General features: G+C 39.3%; 1 protein-coding gene across 3 annotated transcripts in view; it reads right to left on the bottom strand.

The window, feature by feature from the left end:
• Positions 1–22,918, bottom strand: part of LOC123759451 (proteasome activator complex subunit 4) — a 129,545-nt gene that overhangs the window by 101,054 nt on the left and 5,573 nt on the right. The window contains exons 3-4 of one of the 3 annotated variants that reach the window (XM_045744537.2): positions 21,850–21,966; positions 3,055–3,108 (exon numbers count right to left, since the gene is read on the bottom strand). In XM_045744537.2, the coding sequence (XP_045600493.2) occupies positions 3,055–3,108; positions 21,850–21,966 (171 nt within the window). The remainder of the gene's footprint in view (positions 1–3,054; positions 3,109–21,849; positions 21,967–22,918) is intronic. The other 2 variants (XM_045744538.2, XM_045744540.2) reach the window with 2 other exon arrangements.

Raw genomic sequence — 22,918 nt, 5'->3', positions numbered from 1 at the left:
TCCACCGTACCTCATTACCTGGAACTTATCACCATTAAACATCATATTATTTACAGTTGCCCAATCAAAGACTATTTATATCCATCTGTAATTTTTCAGTGTCTTCTACAGTGGCAATTTTCATGCTGATTTTTGTATCTGCAAAGGATGACACGAAGCAGTGACTAGTATTTTTGTCTACACCCGAGATAAGAATGAGATATAGCAGTGGCAAGGACTGTGCTCTGAGGTACAGAGCTTTTCACTGCACTTGGGCCTTATCTTACTTGATTAACCGTCACTCTTCATTCTGTTTGACAAAGTTGAAAATCCAATGCCCCACCATACCCGTTATTCCTATTGATCTCATTTTATGCACTATCACTCCATGGTCACATTTATCAAATGCATTTGCAAAGTCTGTGTATACAACACCTGCATTTTGCTTCTGTGATCCAGTCATAGTGGCTGAGTAACCGACAGACAGGATCTTCACGCTCTAAATCCATGTTGTCATGGGTTGTGAAGTTCATTATTTTCCATAAAACTGGAAATGGATTTGTAATCACGCTTTCAAAAACTTATGTGTGTGATGTTAGTGCAGCTGGTCTATAATTTTTTGCCAGAGCTTTACTGCCTCCCTTGTGCAGAGGAGCTATATTTGCTGATTTAAGTGCTACCGGTATCTCCCCTGTAACCAGGCTCTTTCTCCATATTATACTGAGTGTTTGTGCTATTGGTACTTTACATTTTTTTATGAATATTGAATTCCACGAGTCAGAACCAGGGGGCTGAGTGCATGGGCATGTTGTCACAGTCTTTTGGGTTCGTGTTAATATCGGTTATATCTGGAGCTTGGATGTCATTAATAAATCCATAAGGATTTATGGATGTCATTTATAAATTCATAAGGCCCTGGTACTCCCCTGCGAGCTCATTGGCCATGTATATTCCTTATGAGCTCACTCTCGCTATATGCGAGTTTAAAGGGTGCACATCGTCATGCCATTTGGTGATGCTCACTTGTTCTGCCTCTGCCATGCTGCCCATTGGGTCAGTGACATCTTTGACCCCAAGTCATGTGGAGAGTGCTGTCATGTTGCTCTCTTTACTTCCCCTCCTGATAATACTTAGGCTTATCAGGTATTTTATCAGGTCAATCAACATGATTAATTTCATACAGGGGTTACTTCTTGCTCACCTCCCTACAACTGCATAAATTTATCAACACCTACAGCTTTTACTGTCCTGTACTGAACATACAATGCACTCTTCATTTATATCAAGACATGTGAAAAGATCAAATGTTGTAGAGATAAAAACACAAAGCCAGAAGTAAACCTGATCCAAGATAATATTTTGTCTAAGGTGTCATCTTGAAAAAGTCTATTTTTGATTTTGCACTTCAATCTCTACACTATTGGACTTATGTACTCTGTTTAAAGCCACTTCTTAATATTACTATTTCCTGGATTATACTTTAAAAGATATTTAGAACTTTTATCTTTCTTTTGATGTTCATAGCAACAATTTAAAATAATATTTTTTAACTTTAGTCTCAATATATTCTACATTAAATTGTCATTCCATCTATGTACTGTACTGTGGATTTCAAAACATCTCTTACTTCATTTGCTCTATTCTTAATTTCTCTATTACTAAATTGGCTAATTACAAACTTAAGATGAACATACAATACAGAATTCATATACCATCTCCATCTCTTCCCCATTTTTTAATTTCTAGTCTTCAGCTCCACAAGCACACTTTATCAAAACAATTTTAAATGTCTCACTGGTCTAATAAAAATATATCAGTCACTCCTATACATTAAGCATCATTTAAACCTGCTCTCACTTTTTACCCTCACCCAAAAAGTATTTGGACATTTAAAATATTCCTAAAAATATAAATTTCCATAAATATATCTACAATACTTATTAATATTGTGAGTCACCTGTAGGTAATTAACAGAAAAGTATTTCACCTTTGTGATAAGTTCTATAGGTACCTGTACATGTATCTAATCTCTCTTCCAATGTCTAAAGTATTCTATAAAACATATATGTATATACTAGTTGTGTTTAACCCAAAATGCTACTTAAGTTGAAAACTCAAAATATAAGCTGCATTCTATCATTTCAACTTTGCAAAACTAATTAATTTTTGTTACCAATACAACTGCCTCACTGTGCCATGCATATACACTACAGCTCTCTCATCTTATTTTAAACATTTCTACATTAGGCTACACATTTGTATCCAGTGCCTTATCATTAATTATTAATATTTTCTGCCCCATCACCCTGACATATAATATTGTATAGCTATTAATAATTTGACCTTGTGCCGATATTCTGGCTAATAAATAAAAACCTATAATTCTGAACAACACTGTCCTTTATTATAAACATACATTAAATGACAAATGTCAGATGCAAAACAATAAAAAGCTTTAAAACAAACTTTGCAACTGAATTAACCTTCATAAACCTACATTTGTTTTTGCCATAATGAAATATTGTACAGTAATGTAATTCCTCAACTGAATGGCTATAAAAACCCTCACTCTACACACATAAAATTACGTTACTTAGGTGCTATCTGCTTAGATAACCTTTGAAGACCAACACCAGACAACTGGTGTTACACCCAAAACCCAGATTAACTTCATTATAAAAATTATTAAAATGAAAGAGTAAAACCTAATCTATTAAATGTATTTAATCTGTGACGTGCTAGAATTTGTCAAATGGAAAACAAGGTTTCTGCTCATTCAGGTAAAATCGGGAGATATGACGCATGGTTGCCGGAGTAAATCAAATCAACCAGGTTTCAAAATTAGGAATTTCAGCCTAGGAAAACTTTTACAATTCATCTATGTTAGCTTTATGCAAAGGAAAACGTTTCCAGTACGATAGTCATTTTAAATGTAAATTTTCCCAAACTATGGAGTAAAAATAAAATGTAGATTAAATATTCACTGATAACATTAAAATAAAAACAACAAACTTCTTTAAAATGCTGGAGAGAAGTAGCAAGAGAGAAAGAATGAGATGGCTCTGAGTAACTTACGATGTATCTCCCTTCCTACGGCTAAACAAACGACTGGCAGCCCTCCTGGTCCGCCTGAAAGGAGTCATGACGGTGGAATCGTAAGAAAGGAGTGAGGCTCACAATCAATTATATGACTGATTCATTTGATTTAAACAGGCAGAAAATATAATTTAAACCAAACACATTAAATCAGCTTACCAAGATATGGAATGGGAAAGTCTTTCTTCCCATATTTATGGTAATACTGTATACTGTTCAGTATTTTATTAATAAACACTGTCATGAGCAGCTTATTAAGCAAGCCATTATTGGAATCAACTCTTGAAAATAAGTACAATTATTCAAACATTTTAAATAATTAATCTCAATATTAAAAAAAGTTAATTGGTCATTAGTGATAAATTAAAAAAAAATATTAAAAAGTTGAACTTCAGCTTAAAAAATTTAATCATGTGCAGCATTATACAATAAAACAAATTAGATACATCAGACATCCAGTAGCTATACCTAACATGAGCATCACATATACACACACACAAAAGGTTTTAGAATTATAATAAAAAGCATTATCTTGAGCATTACAAAAACAAAGATGACTAAACACTGCAGAATTTGATGGATTATGAGGCAATAATGGCTTGAGGAAGATCAAATGACCCAGACATATACTTTGCAAGCGAGACCTGTGGTAACACAACTTGACAAGAGAACACTAATAACCATTCTTCATATAAAATAACACTTGATAAAAATAATTAACTCTGGAATCTGTCCATCAATTAATAAAAACATGGGAAAATAAATTACATTTGCATAGAAGACTCGGCCAAAACAGACAGAACATCTTGGTATGGACAACTGTAAAAAACTTTAATTAGTTAACTGTATTGTATACATATTTGAAATGATCAGCAAACTTTGCAATTGCATATCAAATTTTATTAATATAATTGTTGGACTGTAAGCCTTAATTATATAAATCCTTTCCATTTTCAACATTCCTGCTTTGTATTCTTTTTAGTGAAGACACCATTGTCTACAAAATCATATGTTCAGGTCTTAGTCACTGCTTCAAAAATGCACCAATACAAGGATCATAATATTTTGGCCATTTCATTGATAATGGTCTTGCTGCATACAGTACTGTGTGAAGTAATACCTATACTGTAATTTAAAACCTTTCTGTCTATACAAACAACACATACATCTAACACTTAGGATTGTTAGCAGGGCTCTGTAAATAAAAAGTATTGAGTAATCAACAGTGAAATGTTAAGCATCTTTGTGTGCAGATATACATGTATCTAGACCCCATTTCCCACTTCTAGGAAAATGGAAAGCTTTCTCCAAAACTGGAAAGCAACAGTTGGTCCTCACATGAGAGGGACTGAGAAGTATCTCCAGGCCAACATATCCAGGGGGACACACAAGGTGTTGTAATGAGTACAACAGAGTATAATCAGTAAGGGGAGTACAATGAGAACAGCACAAAGAACAGAGGAAACATGGCTAGTTGTTTTGCTTGCACGAGGGGCACCGAGATAGCTGTATTTCCAGGCTGGTATATATCGGCGAGGAAAAAAAAAAAAAAAACTGGGTGGTGGAATGAATACAGGACGTACTGTACATGTATGAGCTGGTGTTATAAGCACAGGAGAGTGAAAAAGAGAAATTGTTGTAATGAGCAGGCTGGAGATGGAAGCAAAAGAGGTGGTGATGATGAATGTGGCAGCAGTGGTGGTGGTAATGATGGTTATGAATATGGTTGAGATGGCGATGAAGGTTGTGCTGTCGTGATGAATGGTGTTGTGTGTGTTGTGTTGTGCTATACTCGCCTAGTTGTGCTTTCGGGGGTTGAGCTCTGGCTATTTGCTTCCCCTCTCGACTGTCAATCCACTGGTGTACAGATTCCTGAGCCTACTGGGCTCGGTTATATCTACAGTACATTTGAAACTGTATGGAGTATGCCTCCACAACATTACTGCCTAATGCATTCTATCTTAACTACTCTGACACTGAAAAAGTTATTTCTAATGTCCCTGTGGCTCATTTTGGTACTTAGTTTTCACCTGTGTCCCTTGTTCACGTACCACATGTGTTAAACAGTTTATCTTTATTTACCCTGTCAATTCCTCTGAGAATTTTGTAGGTAGTGATCATGTCTCCCCAATCTCTCCTGTCTTCCAGCAATGTGAGGTGCATTTCACGCAGTTTTTCCTCATAACTCAGGTCTCTTAGTTCTAGGACTAGCCTAGTGGCATACCTCTGAATGTTTTCCAGCTTCACCTTGTGCTTGACAAGGCACAGGCTCCATGCCGGGACTGCACACTCCAAGATTGGTCTTACATATGTGGTATACAAGGTTTTGAAGGATGCCTTACACAGGTTCCTGAAGGCAGTCCTGATGTTAGTCAGCCTTGCATACGCTGCAAATGTTATTCTTTTTATGTGGGCTTAAGGAGACAGGTTTGGCATGATATCAACTCCTAGATCTTTTTCCATATCCGTTTCATGAAGGACTTCGTGTGTGTGTGTGTAATTACCTAAGTGTAATTACCTAAGTGTAGTTACAGGATGAGAGCTACGCTCGTGGTGTCCCGTCTTCCCAGCACTCTTTGTCATATAACGCTTTGAAACTACTGACGGTCTTGGCCTCCACCACCTTCTCACTTAACTTGTTCCAACCGTCTACCACTATTTGCGAAGGTGAATTTTCTTATATTTCTTCGGCATCTGTGTTTAGCTAGTTTAAATCTATGACCTCTTGTTCTTGAAGTGCCAGGTCTCAGGAATCCTTCCCTGTCGATTTTATCAATTCCTGTTACTATTTTGTACGTAGTGATCATATCACCTCTTTTTCTTCTGTCTTCTAGTTTTGGCATGTTTAATGCTTCCAACCTCTCCTCGTAGCTCTTGCCCTTCAGTTCTGGGAGCCACTTCGTAGCATGTCTTTGCACCTTTTCCAGCTTGTTGATGTGCTTCTTAAGATATGGGCACCACACAACAACTGCATATTCTAGCTTTGGCCTAACAAAAGTCATGAACAATTTCTTTAGTATATTGCCATCCATGTATTTAAATGCAATTCTGAAATTAGAAAGCATCGCATAGGCTCCTTGCACAATATTCTTTATGTGGTCCTCAGGTGATAGTTTTCTATCTAGAACCACCCCTAGATCTTTTTCTTTATCAGAATTCTTTAAAGATTTCTCACATAATATATAGGTTGTATGGGGTCTATGTTCTCCTATTCCACATTCCATAACATGACATTTATTAACATTAAATTCCATTTGCCAGGTGGTGCTCCATATACTTATTTTGTCCAGGTCTTCTTGAAGGGCATGACAATCATCTAAATTTCTTATCCTTCCTATTATCTTAGCATCATCAGCAAACATGTTCATATAATTCTGTATACCAACTGGTAGATCATTTATGTACACAATAAACATCACTGGTGCAAGAACTGAACCCTGTGGTACTCCACTTGTGACATTTCTCCATTCCGATACATTGCCTTTGATTACTGCCCTCATTTTTCTATCAGTCAGAAAATTTTTCATCCATGATAGAAGCTTACCTGTCACCCCTCCAATATTTTCCAGTTTCCAGAACAACCTCTTATGTGGAACTCTGTCGAAAGCCTTTTTTAGGTCCAGATAGATGCAGTCAACCCAGCCATCTCTTTCCTGTAATATCTCTGTGGCCCGATCATAGAAACTGAGTAAATTCGATACACAGGATCTTCCTGATCGAAAACCATACTGTCTGTCTGATATTATATCATTTCTCTCCAGGTGTTCTACCCATTTAGTTTTGATTAGCTTTTCCAATACTTTCACTATTACACTTGTCAATGATACAGGTCTATAATTGAGGGGGTCTTCCCTGCTGCCACTTTTGTAGATTGGAACTATGTTAGCCTGTTTCCACACGTCTGCTACGATTCCTGTACACAGGGATGCCTGAAAGATCAGGTGAAGTGGAATGCTGAGCTCAGATGCACATTCTCTCAGAACCCATGGTGAAACGCCATCTGGGCCAGCTGCTTTGTTCCTCCCGAGCTCCTTTAGCATATTTTCCACTTCATCTCTAGACACCTCTATCCGCTCTATGTTGTTCTCTGGAATTCTTATTGTGTCTGGTTCTCTGAAGATTTCATTTTGTACAAACACACTTTGGAACTTTTCATTTAATGTTTCACACGTTTCCTTTTCATTTTCCGTGAATCTGTTTCCCATTTTCAACCTCTGGATATTATCCTTTACCTGCAATTTGTTGTTTATGAATTTGTAGAATAGGCCCGGTTCTGTTTTACATTTATCTGCTATCCCTTTTTCAAAATTTCTTTCTGCCTCTCTCCTTACTGCTGTATAGTTGTTTCTCGCATCTTTGTATCGCTGGTATGTTTGGGGGTTTGGCCTCTTCCTATACTGATTCCATTTTTGTGTCTTTTGGTCTCTTGCCCTCTCACAATTTCTGTCGAACCAATCCTGTTTTCTGGTCCTGCATCTCTGTTTTGGTATGAATGTTTGTGTGCCTTCCTCGTATAGTTTTAAAAATTTGGCATACATTTCATTTACTTCCCTGCCTAGCAACAATTCTGTCCAATTACACTCATTAAAAAAATTTCGAAGTTCCCCATAGTTGCCTCTCTTTAAATCGAGTTTATCAACTGTTTCAATGTCCCCATTTTCTTCTAGATGATATCTTAAAGCATATTTAATGTCTAACAGGACGTGATCACTCTTTCCCAAGGGAGGAAGGTACTGGATGTCAAAAATCTCTTCTTCTTTCCTGGTGAATACTAGATCCAGTACTGACGGTACATCTCCTTCCCTCATTCTTGTGGCTTGCTTTATGTGTTGATACAAGAATGTCTCCAGAATGAGGTTCACAAATCTGCATGTCCAAAAGTCCTCCGTTCTTGCTTCATAGGCCTCCCAGTCTATTGCTCTAAAGTTGAAGTCCCCCAGTATCAACAGTCGTGATTTATCTTTATCTGCTTGTACAATAATATCTCTCATGACCATTATGAGGCCCTCTCGTTTGTCATCCAGTTCTTCCTTTGTCCACGTGTTGCTTGCTGGTGGGCTGTAGGTATTTACAATTATCAGGTTATCATCCTGATTCCAGACCTGCAATGCCATTATGTCAATATCTCGAGGGTTTTCAAATATTAACTCTTTTACCTTCAGGTGTTTTTTCACCAGTACAGCCACTCCTCCTCCCTTCCTAGTTTTCCTGTCACGTCTCCAAACTGAGTAGCCTCTTGGGAATATGACTTCATTTATTATATTTCCTTCAAGTTTCGTTTCTGATAATGCAACAATATCTGGGACCCTAAGCTGGATTATATCTTGCAACTCCAAAGTTTTTGACCTCACTCCATCTATGTTGGTATATACAATTTTCAGGAACATGTTCCCTTTTCCTTTGCTCTTTACTCCCCCTTCCACTACTGATCTTGTTGCTTTGTTTTTATGTACCATTTCACAAGCTTTCCAGTCCCTGTCACTTTGTAAAAAAAAGAATTTCTGTCTTCTTCATTTCTATCCCCATTTAGACGTTTTGCCTCAATTAAGTTCATTTTCAGCTTTTCTCTGTCTTCCTTGGAGAGGTCTTGTCTTATTGACCAAAATTTGCCAACCTCATCACTCTGCAGTTTCCTGGCATTTCTTAGCACTTCCATCATGTTTTTCACACCATTAAACGTCACCCTTAAGGGGCGGTTCTTTTCTTTCTCATATTTTCCTATTCTTCTAAAATCACTGACATTTTCCTTTGAGCCTTCTCCTAAACCTACTATTTTCTCTATGATTTTCATCTCTTCTGCCGCTCGGTCCACCCTAGATGAAATTTCCTTCTCTAAACATCCAAAAATGATTATGGACTTAGTTCTATCTGCAGTGTTTTGTACCAGTTTACTGTTGGTAACCAGTTCTTTCCTAATTGCTTGCCTAATTTCTGCTTCTTGTTGGTCATTTCTGGTTTTGACTTCCGAACACACTTCTTTGATAGTCTCTTTCTCTTTTACAACTTCAGCATATGTCGCTTTTATTTCTTCTTTATACTTTTCTAGTTCTTTATTCACCTCCTCTATGTGAGTTGACAGTGAAGTTTCCAGTTGGAGATCCTTACCTAACTATGTTAGCCCTTAGGCTTGCTTGGAGTTGTTCACCATATGAGTCTATCTTGTTTATTTCTTCAAAGTCACCACACTTCACTTTCCATGCCTCATTCTCTTTCACAAGTTCCTTGATTTGCTCCTCCTGATTTGTTACCTTGTCTGTTAATGCAGTAATAATCTTACCTTGTTGAAGCATACTCCCTTTTAGAGTGCATAGCTCACTCCAAAGAGTTCCATTGTCCTCTTCTAATTTAAGCACTTTTTCTTCATACTTCTTTTGCATGTCCTCAATTATCTCTAACCTGCCAAGAACACCTCCTTTCCTTATATCTTGTGTTGAGAATCCTTTGAAACCATCATCTGATGGTGTGTCTACCTTCTCAGTGGGGGTGGTGGCGGCGGCCATCTTTGATTTTGTTCTAGACCAAAACAAACTTTTCCACTTGGCTATTTTCACTCAGTTTTACTTGTTTATTGTATTTTATTTGCTTTTACTCTTCCCTGAACCTTTATGTAACCTGGGACACCACTGTAGCCCTCAACCTGTTCCCAATACTTAGGTAATTCGATATTTCCAGGAGCTTGCTGCAGTGTGACTTCTGCCTCCTCCAGCTTCACCTCCCACCTGTGTGTGTGTGTGTGTGTGTGTGTGTGTGTGTGTGTGTGTGTGTGTGTGTGTGTGTGTGTGTGTGTGTGTGTGTGTGTGTGTGTGTGTGTAATTACCCAAGTGTAGTTACAGGACGAGAGCTATGCTTGTGGTGTCCCGTCTTCCCAGCACACTTTGTCATATAACCCGTTGAAATTACCGACGGTTTTGGCCTCTACCACCTTCTCACCTAACTTGTTCCAGCCGTCTACCACTGTTTGTGAAAGTGAATTTTCTTACGTTTCTTCGGAAGCTGTGTTTAGTATGATTTCTTGTTCTTGAAGTTTCAGGTCTCAGGAATTTTGCCCTATCAGTTTTATTGATTCCTGTTCCATCTTCTAGTTTTGTCATATTTAATGCCTCTAACCACTCCTTGTAGCTCTTGTCCTTCAGTTCTGGGAGCCACCTAGTGGCATGTCTTTACACCATTTCTAGTTTGATGATGTGCTTCTTAACCCTTAAACTGCGCATGGCGTATATATACGCCCTGAGTAACATGTCCCATGGTGCGCATGGCGTATATATACGCCATAGGGTGCCAGGCCTGATTCAAATGGCCCGCGGCTACACGGGGTTCACAGTAGCTTCCTCAGGGCTCTTGTAAACAGATGCCATTTTTAAAAAAAATCGTGGGCAATATTCTCAGGTGTGAGAGGCACAGTACTGTTGGAGCAACCAAGGCCGGCGCACGCAGCATGAGCGAACAGCATTGATGTTCAGCTTGTGACCACAGCATCGCCGAAAAATGTCAAAATACATATATAATTGTTATTATTTAGTGATGACAATATTACAGATGACCAATGACTGTGATATAAATAACCAGGGTTGTGATAATAGCAGGATTGTTGTAATAATTAGCGCTGTGAGAGGAGTGATGCTGAGAGACGGAGGGAGACAGCATCGTTTACTGACTGTGTGGCCACCCGTTATTGTTTGCATTCACCATACCAGGTCAGTGGTTCTCTATGGTGAACACAAATGTAGATACTTATATATAATGTGTGTATTAGTGTAATAACAGCAAAAGGATTATGCTGGGAGGAGCCATTTGGGTGACGGAGGTGACGTCGTCTGCACGATTTGTCAAGCTGTTTAGAGGGTGGCCACTATGCTCTTTGGGCGCACTACAAGCTTAGGTGTACAGTTACGGTGCATAAAACATGTAGATATTTATATATAATATGTGTATATAGGGTAATAACACTGCAAAAGGTATTGTTGGGGGAGAAAGTTTAGTGTGTGTGACCTTGAAAGAGTGAGGGAGCCGCCAGCCGCCAACTGTGTATAGCGACGACTCTTAGTGCCTGAACTAACTATATCAGCTTAGCTGTACAGTTGTGGTGAACAAAATATACACGTACTTATATATAACGTCTGTATATAGTGTAATAACACCACAAATGGTATTGTTGGGGGAGAAAGTTTAGTGCGTGTGTTGAGGGAGTGGCAGCAGTGGCTGGCTGGTGTGTGGCGGTAACTCCTCGTTGCTTTTCGACTCTCAATACCAACTTAGTGGTTCGTTATGGTGACCAAAACATGCCAAAACTTATATATAACCTGTGTATAGAGTGTAATAGCAGCAAAACTATTTGTTTATTGTTATATAAACATAATTGAATCACTAATATGCACATCATACTTTTGAGTATAGCGATTATTAACCACTTTTATTATATAAATATATTACAATACACACTATTGAATAATATTACTGCAAAAAAACTAAGAAAAAATCAATCGGAGACATTGAAACAATTAGGTAATATCATCTTTGTGGCAACTCCCATCTGTCAACGCGGGTGACGCTGACCGGGTCTGACGACTGCTCTGTCAACCCCCACTTTTTGCCAGACTTCCTCGGTCAATTGCGCCCAAAATATGTCACCTACGATTTTTTTTTTATTTTTTCCGTGCTCAGGGGACACAAATTAACATGTTTAGAAGAAGAAAAAAATTTTTTGAATTTTTTTTTTCTTGCGCACAGGGGTGTAAATGTCCCAAGGACCCCTGAGCAGTGTAAGGGTTAAGATATGTGACGGGTGGAGGTGGGTCGTGACGGGTGGAGGTGGGTCGTGACGGGTGGAGGTGGGTCGTGACGGGTGGAGGTGGGTCGTGACGGGTGGAGGTGGGTCGTGACGGGTGGAGGTGGGTCGTGACGGGTGGAGGTGGGTCGTGACGGGTGGAGGTGGGTCGTGACGGGTGGAGGTGGGTCGTGACGGGTGGAGGTGGGTCGTGACGGGTGGAGGTGGGTCGTGACGGGTGGAGGTGGGTCGTGACGGGTGGAGGTGGGTCGTGACGGGTGGAGGTGGATCGTGACGGGTGGAGGTGGATCGTGACGGGTGGAGGTGGATCGTGACGGGTGGAGGTGGATCGTGACGGGTGGAGGTGGATCGTGACGGGTGGAGGTGGATCGTGACGGGTGGAGGTGGATCGTGACGGGTGGAGGTGGATCGTGACGGGTGGAGGTGGATCGTGACGGGTGGAGGTGGATCGTGACGGGTGGAGGTGGATCGTGACGGGTGGAGGTGGATCGTGACGGGTGGAGGTGGATCGTGACGGGTGGAGGTGGATCGTGACGGGTGGTGGTGGAAGAGGTGGGCAGTGCTAACCTATCTGTGACTACAGAGGAGCAAGATCTACCTGTTTATTGACCCACCTAGCCCAGAGGTTCTCAACCATAGGGGAATTTCCCAGGGGGGGGGGGGGGGAATTTTAGTGTGTGTGTTTTTTGCAGTGGGTGAGGAAGGGGGGGAAGTTATAGGATCACAGACACCCTGTTATAATACTTATCTTTCTACAAACTGTAATTCTATATACATTGGTACTTCCGTTTTCTAATTTAATCCGTTCCCAGAGACGGTTCGAAAACTGAAACAAATTTTCCCACAAGAAATAATTAAAATTGAATTACTGTACTGTAATCCGTTCCACACCCCAAAAAATATTAACTTAAAAATACTTTTTATACATAGTAGACACCTCATCTTATGAATACCCCTCTTTACAAACTTTTTGGGTTACGAGCCCAATTTCTTCGTAAAATCTGAATCGGGCTACGAACTTTGCCTTGAGAAATGAAGTTTGTTGATACACGTGGTGGTGGTACGGCGACCGCGTCTCAGTTTACCAGTGCATCACGCCTAGTGACAATCGCGCCTGAATTCTTTGCAAAGAATTTCAGTGTTTGGATTTTTGGATATTTGAACATAAAAGCTACTATTATATATCTCGCCATGGGTCCCAAGAAAGCCAGTGGTAAGGTTCAAGCCAAGAAATCATGTGTGATAATGACCATAGAGGAAAAAACATGAGATCATTAGTAAACATGAAAATGATTCATGGGTTGTTGAACTAGCTAGACAGTACAACAAATCAATGTCAACTATATGCACTGTAATTGCTAAAAAAAAAAAAATGGACATTATGAGTGCTAAAGTGGCAAAAGGCGTATCAACAATCACGAAACAAAAAACGCAAACACTTGAAGATGTTGAATTTTTTTTTATTAATTCACCCAGAGCAAGCTGTAGTAGGCCATTGTGTTAACCTTTTTAATGACAATGTGATCTCACTTCAGACAAGTGTTACAATGTAGGGGAAAACAAGTGTCACTAGACAGATTTTTAGTAAGAAAAACAAGCAGCGAGCCACAAGCAGGTCCTAGTGGTATGCAGGCAAAACGTGCCAAAGAGTGTACCCCAGAGAAGTTATCACTGCCTGATGTTATAATGAAAGGGAACTCCCCTTCCAAACACTAACATCTCTCCCCTCCCTCAACGTCTTCCATACACCAACAAGAGTCATCAGTAAAGGTAAGCAATAACTTGTACATACTTTAGTACTAAAGATTTAGGTGAATTAGGTATAAAATTTACTTTGAAGTTAATTTTGGGGGAAATCTGGAATGGATTAATTCAATTTACATTATTTCTTATGGGGAAAATTCCCTTCAGTTTACGAATTTTCAACTTACGAACCATCTCTGGGAACAGATTAAATTTGTAAGCTGAGGTACTACTTGTTGGAAATATCCAACACTTATTCATCATTTTTAGTACTTCAATGGATCATCCTTGTACAAACAATCATAATTTACTAATATTACTAACTTGTAGATTAACAATATTAATTCCTCTCCTACTGCGTAATTATTTTGCCAAATCTTTCCTACTTCATGGCATGGTTGCGTCTAACAACTCAGCAGAGGGAAAGATAACATCTACATTTCTGAGAATTAAGTTCTATTCTCCCTTCATATCGGTATTCTTTCCTAAGAATTATTAACCGATACTGTGTCAACCAGTTTTCAAATTTTATCGCGTTATTAGCTGAAGATCACTATATAACAGTACTCGCTGTTATCACAGTATCATGGAGGAACATAATTTCTCCTTTCGCTTTTCATCTATAAGAACTCCGCTTCATATTAATTATTATATGACGAGAATGCAATTAATATTAACTCCTGTATAATAAACCCTAACCTTATTATCTCGCTTGGTCGAATATATTAGGAGAATAATTCTCCGTATCATCTCTCCATGCTATTGCGCATGCATGGGCAAGATGGGAGAGGGAGGAGGAGAGCGACAGCAGCCATATTGCTGACACCAGATAGTGTCTAGGAGTTCGCACATTAACTGGCCCATATTTACTTCATCTTTACTGCAGCGGATACCAGAGTTCAGGAGTGACTCCGTCAACTACCAGACACTCGTCCCGGCGAGCGTAATTTAGATAAGTTCTACAGATATTTGATTATTAGTGCACTAAATAACAAATGCATAGCTAGCTTGTCGTCAGGACGCGAGAATACCAAATAACTAAAGTTAATCCTATGCTCGATCGTGTCTCCACTCTTTCATTCAGAAATAGTTGTATATTCACCTTGGTATAGGTATTTACATATTAACTGTGATTTCAGCTTGTGCCATAGTGACAAGGCTTGTGCCGTAGTGACAAGGCTTGTGCCATAGTGACAAGGCTTGTGCCATAGTGACAAGGCTTGTGCCATAGTGACAAGGCTTGTGCCGTAGTGACAAGGCTTGTGCCGTAGTGACAATTCCCCTCCACACGTGTTCCAGGACAGCATGTTACGACAAGCAAGTTAATGTGACTGCCCTTACGTGTACACCTATTTCTACAATACAGCTAAGCAGCTGTTTTATTCTTAGTAGTATTTACTTACATTTAGTTGATTTTTGATCTTCAACATATGATCATATTTACTAACCAATTATGTTTTGCCACATAATTATTATTGATATTCTTGATATCTTAATGGCATACCTTGATGTGCATTAGCGTCTATTTCATTGTGCAATTAATGCATTAGTTATTTTGTACTATTATAACCCCCAAAGAGTGTGTGCGAGTTGACTCAATAATTTTAATAATATATAGTTCACATAACCCCACAACTGCATGGCCTCCAAATATGACACCCCACAGTGCACTGGAAATCAATTCTCTGGAAAAAATTCTTTGTTTTGAAAGTGTCAAAAACCCTTCCCCGAGTATGGGTATAATAAAAGAAGATCGGAATTGTACGTACTTTGGCTGCTACGGGGTCCGTAAGTTCACACGTGACGTCATCATTCCCTGGTCGCCCGTGACGTATGCTCCCGGGGCTGGTAGGGCACCTGGGGCAGGATGCGCTAGTTGCCGCGAATATATTTTTGTTCATTTTCTGCACACAGTTCCAAATACATTTTATTTGCTTTTACGTGCCAATCCTATGTATAATGAACACATACACTATATTATGGCAGTAGAACATCCATACTGTCCGAAGACACTATTACGTGCATGACACACGTGTACACATATTCGGCACATATTTCCATTGTATTATGCTAATTTATGTATATATAGTCTATTTAAACACTATACACTATCACACACTATATACATTCACCAGCAACACACACACACACACACACAACACCGCGAGTGTCAGCTGCCACACCCCCACTCCTCCAACATCCAGTCTCTCCCTCACTCCTCCAACATCCAGTCTCTCCCTCACTCCTCCAACATCCAGTCTCTCCCTCACTCCTCCAACATCTTACTCGCCAACATTGCTCCTCCCACCACACTGTTATTGTTTGTATTACACTATTTACACATGTTATGTATACCTATCTACATGTTTTATTCACCAGAACTATGCAAGTAAGCTGGTATTGTGTCCAAACTTTACAGTGGCCACCATACACAGCATGAGAAATCACACAACAGCCAGCAAACGACGCTACGATTACGTCACCTCCCTCACCAAAATAGCTCCTCCCAACATACTCCTGTTGCTGTTATTACACTATATACACACATTGTATATACCCATGTACAAATGTGTTCACCATAGTGAACCACTAAGCTCGTATCATGAGCAAAACAAGAGTAACTGCCACACACACACACACACACACACACACAGTGAGGCTACCTCGATTCTTTCCCCTCACTCCCTCACCACAATTCCTCCTCCCACAATACTACGCACATATGTACATGGGTATAAACACACATTGTATGTACCCATGTACAAATGTGTTCACCATAGTGAACCACTAAGCTAGTATGATGAGCAAAACAAGAGTGGCTGCCACACACAGTAAGGCTACCTCTATTCTCTCCCTCACCACAATACTACGCACAGTGCTTATTATCACCACAATCCTGCTGTTATCACAATACCGGTCACTAAATCCTGTATACACATAATTGACTACAAGATTATTTTGTAAAGAAACAAGAAGTCATTTGAAGATTCCTAGATGGACGAAATAATGCTGTGATGCTGTGGCTAGTGCTGTGAACATCGTAAACAGCATTGAATCACTAATATTTGAACATTGTACACAGTTATTATCACACACAGGCTCTTCTGTAATACTATCATGGCTAATACAAGTTATATATATATTTTGACATTATTAGGCAATGCTGTTGTCACAAGCTGAACAGCAGTGCTGTGAGCTCATGCTGCATGCGTCGGCCTTGGTTACGTCGGTACACTCAGTACCGAGGCTCACACACCCGGGAATGTGGACCACGATTTATTTTAAAGATGGCGTCTGTTTACAAGAGCCCTGAGGAAGCTGATGTGAACCCCATGTACCCACGGGAGTTTTGAGTGGAATGTGAAAAAAGGGTTAATGTTCTCGAATTATATTATTCATTTTTTACAAGATACATAGGCATGATTCTTGGATTTATCTCAATATTAATTATTTAATTATTTTCTCTTAAATAAAAAAGGGGACTCCTTCATAGCTATGAAATTTAATGATTATATTTATTAATATTCTGAGTCAGACTTTCCCACACCACTGTACTACTAATATTTTGTACTACAGTATGTACAACTATTTTTTTAAGTTGAACTTTACCACTGACTTTCTTGGGAACCATGGCATGATATATAATACTTTTTTGTTCAGAAACCAACAAAGCACAAAAACAATGAAATTCTTCACAAAGAATTCAAGCACGGTCATCACTGGGCAGAACACACTGGTAAACCGAGCCTTGCCCACACCACCAGAACCACGTGCGTGGTCGACCCGTACGTGTTTAAACAAACTACTGTACAAGTAGCGAAACAAACCTCGAATACCGACTCAAATTTTTCGAAGAAATTGAGCTCGAAAAATTAAAAAACTGAGGTTCCACTATATTGTACATAATCAACAGGACAGCTCATTTTATTGAATGTCACAGACTACAAATAGAATAGACTACAAATAAAATAAAAATAAAGACATTTCACTTTTATCTCTGAAAATATTCCATTTACAGTTATATTTTACTTTTTCTTGTTTTTATGAACAGATTTTAGAGAACATCATGAGTAAAAAAAAGATGGTACAATTATTCATATAATGAATATAGATTCACATCCATCAACAACAAAATCTGTCGGTGGAAAATTGAAAGGCCTCAATGTGTTATTTCTAGCAAAGCTTTGTAAATGATTCAACAAAACCAATGAAGTTCAAGCAAAATTTGCAGAATGTTCATCTCAGCACAAGGACAAAAACTTTTTTGAATGTTTTGTAAATGTTCTCAAAAAAAGATGAAACTTGATTCAACAGGAAATTAACCAGTTACTGAAGCTAGTTATATCGCAGCACTGGAGATAGCATAGCAAAATACACACACACACACACACACAATTGAGGCAAACTTTAATCAAACTGTGCACTCTCAAAATGGTAGAGATTGTGTGGGGAATATGCACTTGCAGCAATTTCATTATCAAACAGTATTGTTCAAAGGAGAATCGGTGACATGGCCATTAACATCAAAGATAAAGTTTAAAGAGATCAAGTCTGCAGCATTTGGCTCATTTTCAATGTAACTTGAATTAATCGATGTGGCATCTTGTTCCCAGTCCTGGTGTTTCCAAGATATGTTCACTCGGGTACATTTACAGAGGAGTTTCTCTTTTGTTCTTTTGAAAAACCTACCAAGGCCTCATTTTGGAAAATATTTCATTTTTCTTTGAATCAGGAAAATCTTTGGTGGGACAATGTCTGTATGGGTGCTGTACAGATGGAGAACCAGCTATGTTGGGAAGAAAATCTAGATTTCAAGTTAGTGCAAACAAGTGAGCTTCAAAAGCTGAAGGCATTCATTGTATGATCCACTGCTGGAAACAAGCCTCAAAAACACTTCCAGCTCCATTTTGCCAGATAAGTTCTCAACTGGCTACTTTTCAAGCAGTTATGTATCAATTTAGATGCAGGTCATCATTTGTTTCTTTTCCATATAAATGTTCGACGACTTTCAAGAGGAAACTTAATTGAGCGAGTACTGTATTTGAACTTGGAGAGGACCTCAAATTATTTGTTGAAGTTCAGGCCGAGATGGAATTTTTTTTATTGAGTTGGATGATGAGGAATGGGTCATGTGCCTTGCCTATTTGGTTGAAATTTTTGAGCCACTGAATAAGCTGAATCTTCAGATGCAAGCAAGGAATACAATCACAAAATTCACTGATTCCTTGAAAGCTTTCATGAGCAAGCTGGAAAATTGGGAGAGAAAGGAAGAGATAAAAAAAATTTGCAATGCTTGAAAAACTCATCAGTTCTTGTTCCTATTGGTGGTGGTGACAACCAAGTGCTTCCAGAATTTGCAAAGAAATTAATTTTGTAGCATACGACAGCACTGGAAAACAAATTAAGAAGATATTTTTATGAACTTCCCGACGAGTTGGATTTAGTGCAAAATCCATTCAAATTGTCAATTGAAAAAAGTCCCGATTATTGTCAGGAATAATTTCTGGAACTGAAGACCGATTTGGGGGCAAGAAGTATGTTCAATGAGAAATCAGTCACAGAATTTTGGCTCTTGATATGCAATTCCTACCCAAAAGTAGCAGAGAAAGCAATCCATGTACTGCTTCCATTTGTGTTGACATATTTTGGAGCGTCAGACTTAACTGTTGCAAGTGAAAATAAAGCAATGAAGTATGTTGAAAGTTGAAAATGTCCTACAGAGTCTATTCAAGCTCTCCTCCACATAACTAAGAATTAGCAAAGAAAAAACAATCACAGGTTTCTTATTGACTACAATCTTCATCTGAATAAACTGTTTTATAATACCCTTGCATTCTCTTAAACTTTTTGTTTATTGAAATATGCTTCATTTCAATTACTTAGTCGAGTAAAAAAAAAGTGTTAAATGTAATAAAACCAGTGTTGAATGTAATGAAATGTCAATTTCTTGGCGAGCTCCAGAGGCTCCCTGAAACTAATACAGTACAGTATACTTATTCAGTGCCATACTACAAGGTGCCATCATTCGCGGAATATTTATTGGCCTACTGGGGACCACAAACCAGAACCTGGCCCCCTCAAAGAGGCCCAGGGAGCAGTGGCAATATAAACATCTTACATTTAGAGTTAATCATGTCTACCACTATCAGGGCTACCAGGTACTCAGAAAGTTAATCAAGCAAAACAGAATACAGCACGATTAGAATGAGACCACAGCCTCAAAAATTGCCGCCAAAAAAAAAAAAAAAAAAAACTCCAACAATGAAAACAAAACATAAAATTTGAGAAACTAATCCCATGCTAGTTTTCTCCACCCTCCTCCCTCATTTGGAGGGAGGTGGACAGGGTCAGCCAGCTCTCCCCACCCTCAGTTCTTATGATGATGGAACACACGGACTTCCTGGGAAAAAAAGGGTGTCGGGGAGCCTCCGGGACTCACCCAGAAATTGGCATTTCATAACAATCAAAACTGGTTTTCTGGGGGAAGCCCCTTAAGGTTTCCTGAAGCTATCTACCCACCGAGAAGGACAAAAAGAGCACCTACCAAAAAGGAGGCAACACAGCAAGTATCAATTCGAGGATGACAAGGTCTACAACACACAATTCAAGGGCCACATAGGACTGTCGAGGACCAAAATGGTCACAAGATATCAGGCAGCCAAGACAGTTCGACCACCAAAACCCCCACCCCAAAAATATCAGTCCAAGACACTTGCAAACACAGCCACCAGAGCGGCATACCTACGTACATCATGGGCACAAGGGAAGACCGCACGTTGGCTAGACTTATTGACACTCGGGACAACCTGAGAAATATGAGCCCTGGAACAGGGAACCTGGGAAACCAGATCAACCCACAACGAGTCCATCGAAACAGAACCAGTGGCACGAGGGTAGCAGCGTAAAGTTGCCACCGGACAAAGCGCAAGATGCACCCTTGGCCAAACCAACCAAGCATCCATGACCAAAGGACCCCTCCAGATGCCCACCGACATCTGGAGGGGACATCTTTTCATTCTTCGCCAGAAAAGGAGCTGGCTGTACTGAACAAAGCTCGCATCAGGGCCAAAGGAACAAAACACCCAGCACAGGAGAAGAGCATGAAGCTCACACACCTGACACCCAGAGGCCAAAGAAAGCAAAAACACCACCTTCAAGAAACAACCACGGACTTAAAGGGCCACCCTAAAATGAGCAGAAGAGAAAAAAGAAAGAACCTGGTCCAGAGACCAGGCAGTCTCAGATGGCACATGAGCAGGCTAGAAGCAAAACAATGCGAGAGGAAGCTTGCAAAACGAGGCCGAAGAAGTGTCAACCTTAAATGCAAGATGAAAATGCTCCGCCAATGCCGCATGACAAGAAGCGACAGTGTTCGGCATATGACGCCAATCAAGCAACAGCAATGAACAAAATAACAAAACCCACTCAGAAACAGAACAACAACGACGAAGGGATAGAAAATGGGGAATAAACCACCAAGAGACTTCATACTGTCACCGAGAAGACGACCATAGGTGAGACACCAATAGACCAGCCACCTGATCACCTTAAATAGATGATACTCATAAGAAATTCCGAACACGGAGAGTGGATGAGAAGGTTGAACCAGCGAGGTATGTTACTCTTCCAACCCTCTGAAAGAAAGGTGGAGCCGTGGAAAATCGTCCTGGTTCGAACACCAAACAAGGAGAGCCTGAAGCCAAGGCTGGGCCGGCCATCAAGGAGCCAAAAGAATCACTCGCCCCCTGCAAAACTCTAGCCGTGCCAGCATCTGAAGCAACAGCCGAACAGGGGAAAGAGAGTTAAGGAAACCCCTCATCTCTATCAGTCTAGCCGAAAGGCATCTACCGTGAGGGCCTTGCATATTTATGTGTAGTGTTCCCATACTTAAACATTTAAATGTGATGTGAACTCCTTAAATTAATGCTTCTTTACTTCACCTCAATGACCTTCATTGCAACATCATCTTTAGATGATGTTACAATGTGTTACTTTTACATAACACTAGAATAAAGGTAATTTTTTTTTATACAGTAGTACTAATTATAACAATATCAGAGCATACAATCTATGCCTTTTACAATATGTAAAAAAAAAAAAAGATTATTATAAAATTTATGAAAATTGTGCTTAATGATAATTTAGAGATAATTTCTTCAATCAACATGCAAACTAATATAAGGCTAAATGAATCAAGTCAGATTCCAATAATAATGACAAAAAAAAAAAGTTAAAAGGCAACTTACGATGGCAGCATCAGCATTCCAATAGAATTGTACGAGTTGTAAAATAGGCTATTGTACAAGTCATACAATGGACGCCATTCCAAAATCAATTCATCTGGAGCTAGTAGCTCCTTCTTCCTGTTGGAATAACTTTTAATCATTTACGTTTAATAGATTAACTTAAATAATTGTAAATGTTATACGAATGTTTCATTACATACATTTATAGTACTGTACAGTACTATTACATTACTATACACTCAGCTATGCAATTTGATGTGACAATATTGTAGATACAGAACAAATGAAACAGCTTTTTTTGAAAGATACAGAATTAGATAATATAAGAATAGTGTGTTATGAAATACTAGCAAAGAGAAATGTGGAACCATGTACTGTGGTGCAGGGTACCCAAAGCATTACATCTAATGATGTTGGGCAGAAAAACAAAAATTTCTAGTATTGAATGTAATGAAACTCCTCTTTCTGGTGGGTCCTCAGTAGCTCCCAAAAGCCATAACATGGAAACATCCAAGCCTTAGTTAACATAACAGGCCTCTCACCACACGAGTCCCTACCACAACTCGGGTCCAGAACCTGACCTCCACAAAGAGGCTAAGGAGAGCCTGGAAATCAGAGTTCAAGCATAACCAAGGAAAATCTACTAAAAAGCAGCCCAGCACTCAAAAGCAACTACTTATAAACATTTATAATCTTGACTTAAACAATAAACAATCATAACTGTGGCAAAATGATTGCCTAGCAATCTTAACTCTCCACCAGATAGAAGTCCAATCCAACCCTGGGCCATAGTCAGCCCAGCCAGCTCATTCAAGAGCTGCCTCATGAGAAAAATCAAGCCAAATCCCATGGGTAAAGGTGCTAAAGTATCCCTAGCAGGTCAGCTTGTATGGGGATTTAAATTACATGCAACAAAGTTAGTGGACAAAGATAGGGGGGGGGGGGAGACATACTAGAGCATCACAACTTTTACCATTTGAAAATTTTGCCATAGATAAATCTAAATTTATACTGTATAAAATGGTAACTCATTTAATTGTAAATAAAATATCTAAAAGTCTTGCACTGT

Source organism: Procambarus clarkii, chromosome 32 (genome assembly GCF_040958095.1).
Source record: "Procambarus clarkii isolate CNS0578487 chromosome 32, FALCON_Pclarkii_2.0, whole genome shotgun sequence".
NCBI lineage: Eukaryota > Metazoa > Arthropoda > Malacostraca > Decapoda > Cambaridae > Procambarus > Procambarus clarkii.
The sequence above is the reverse complement of the archived record's forward strand: the minus strand, read 5'-3'. Positions and strand labels throughout refer to the sequence as shown.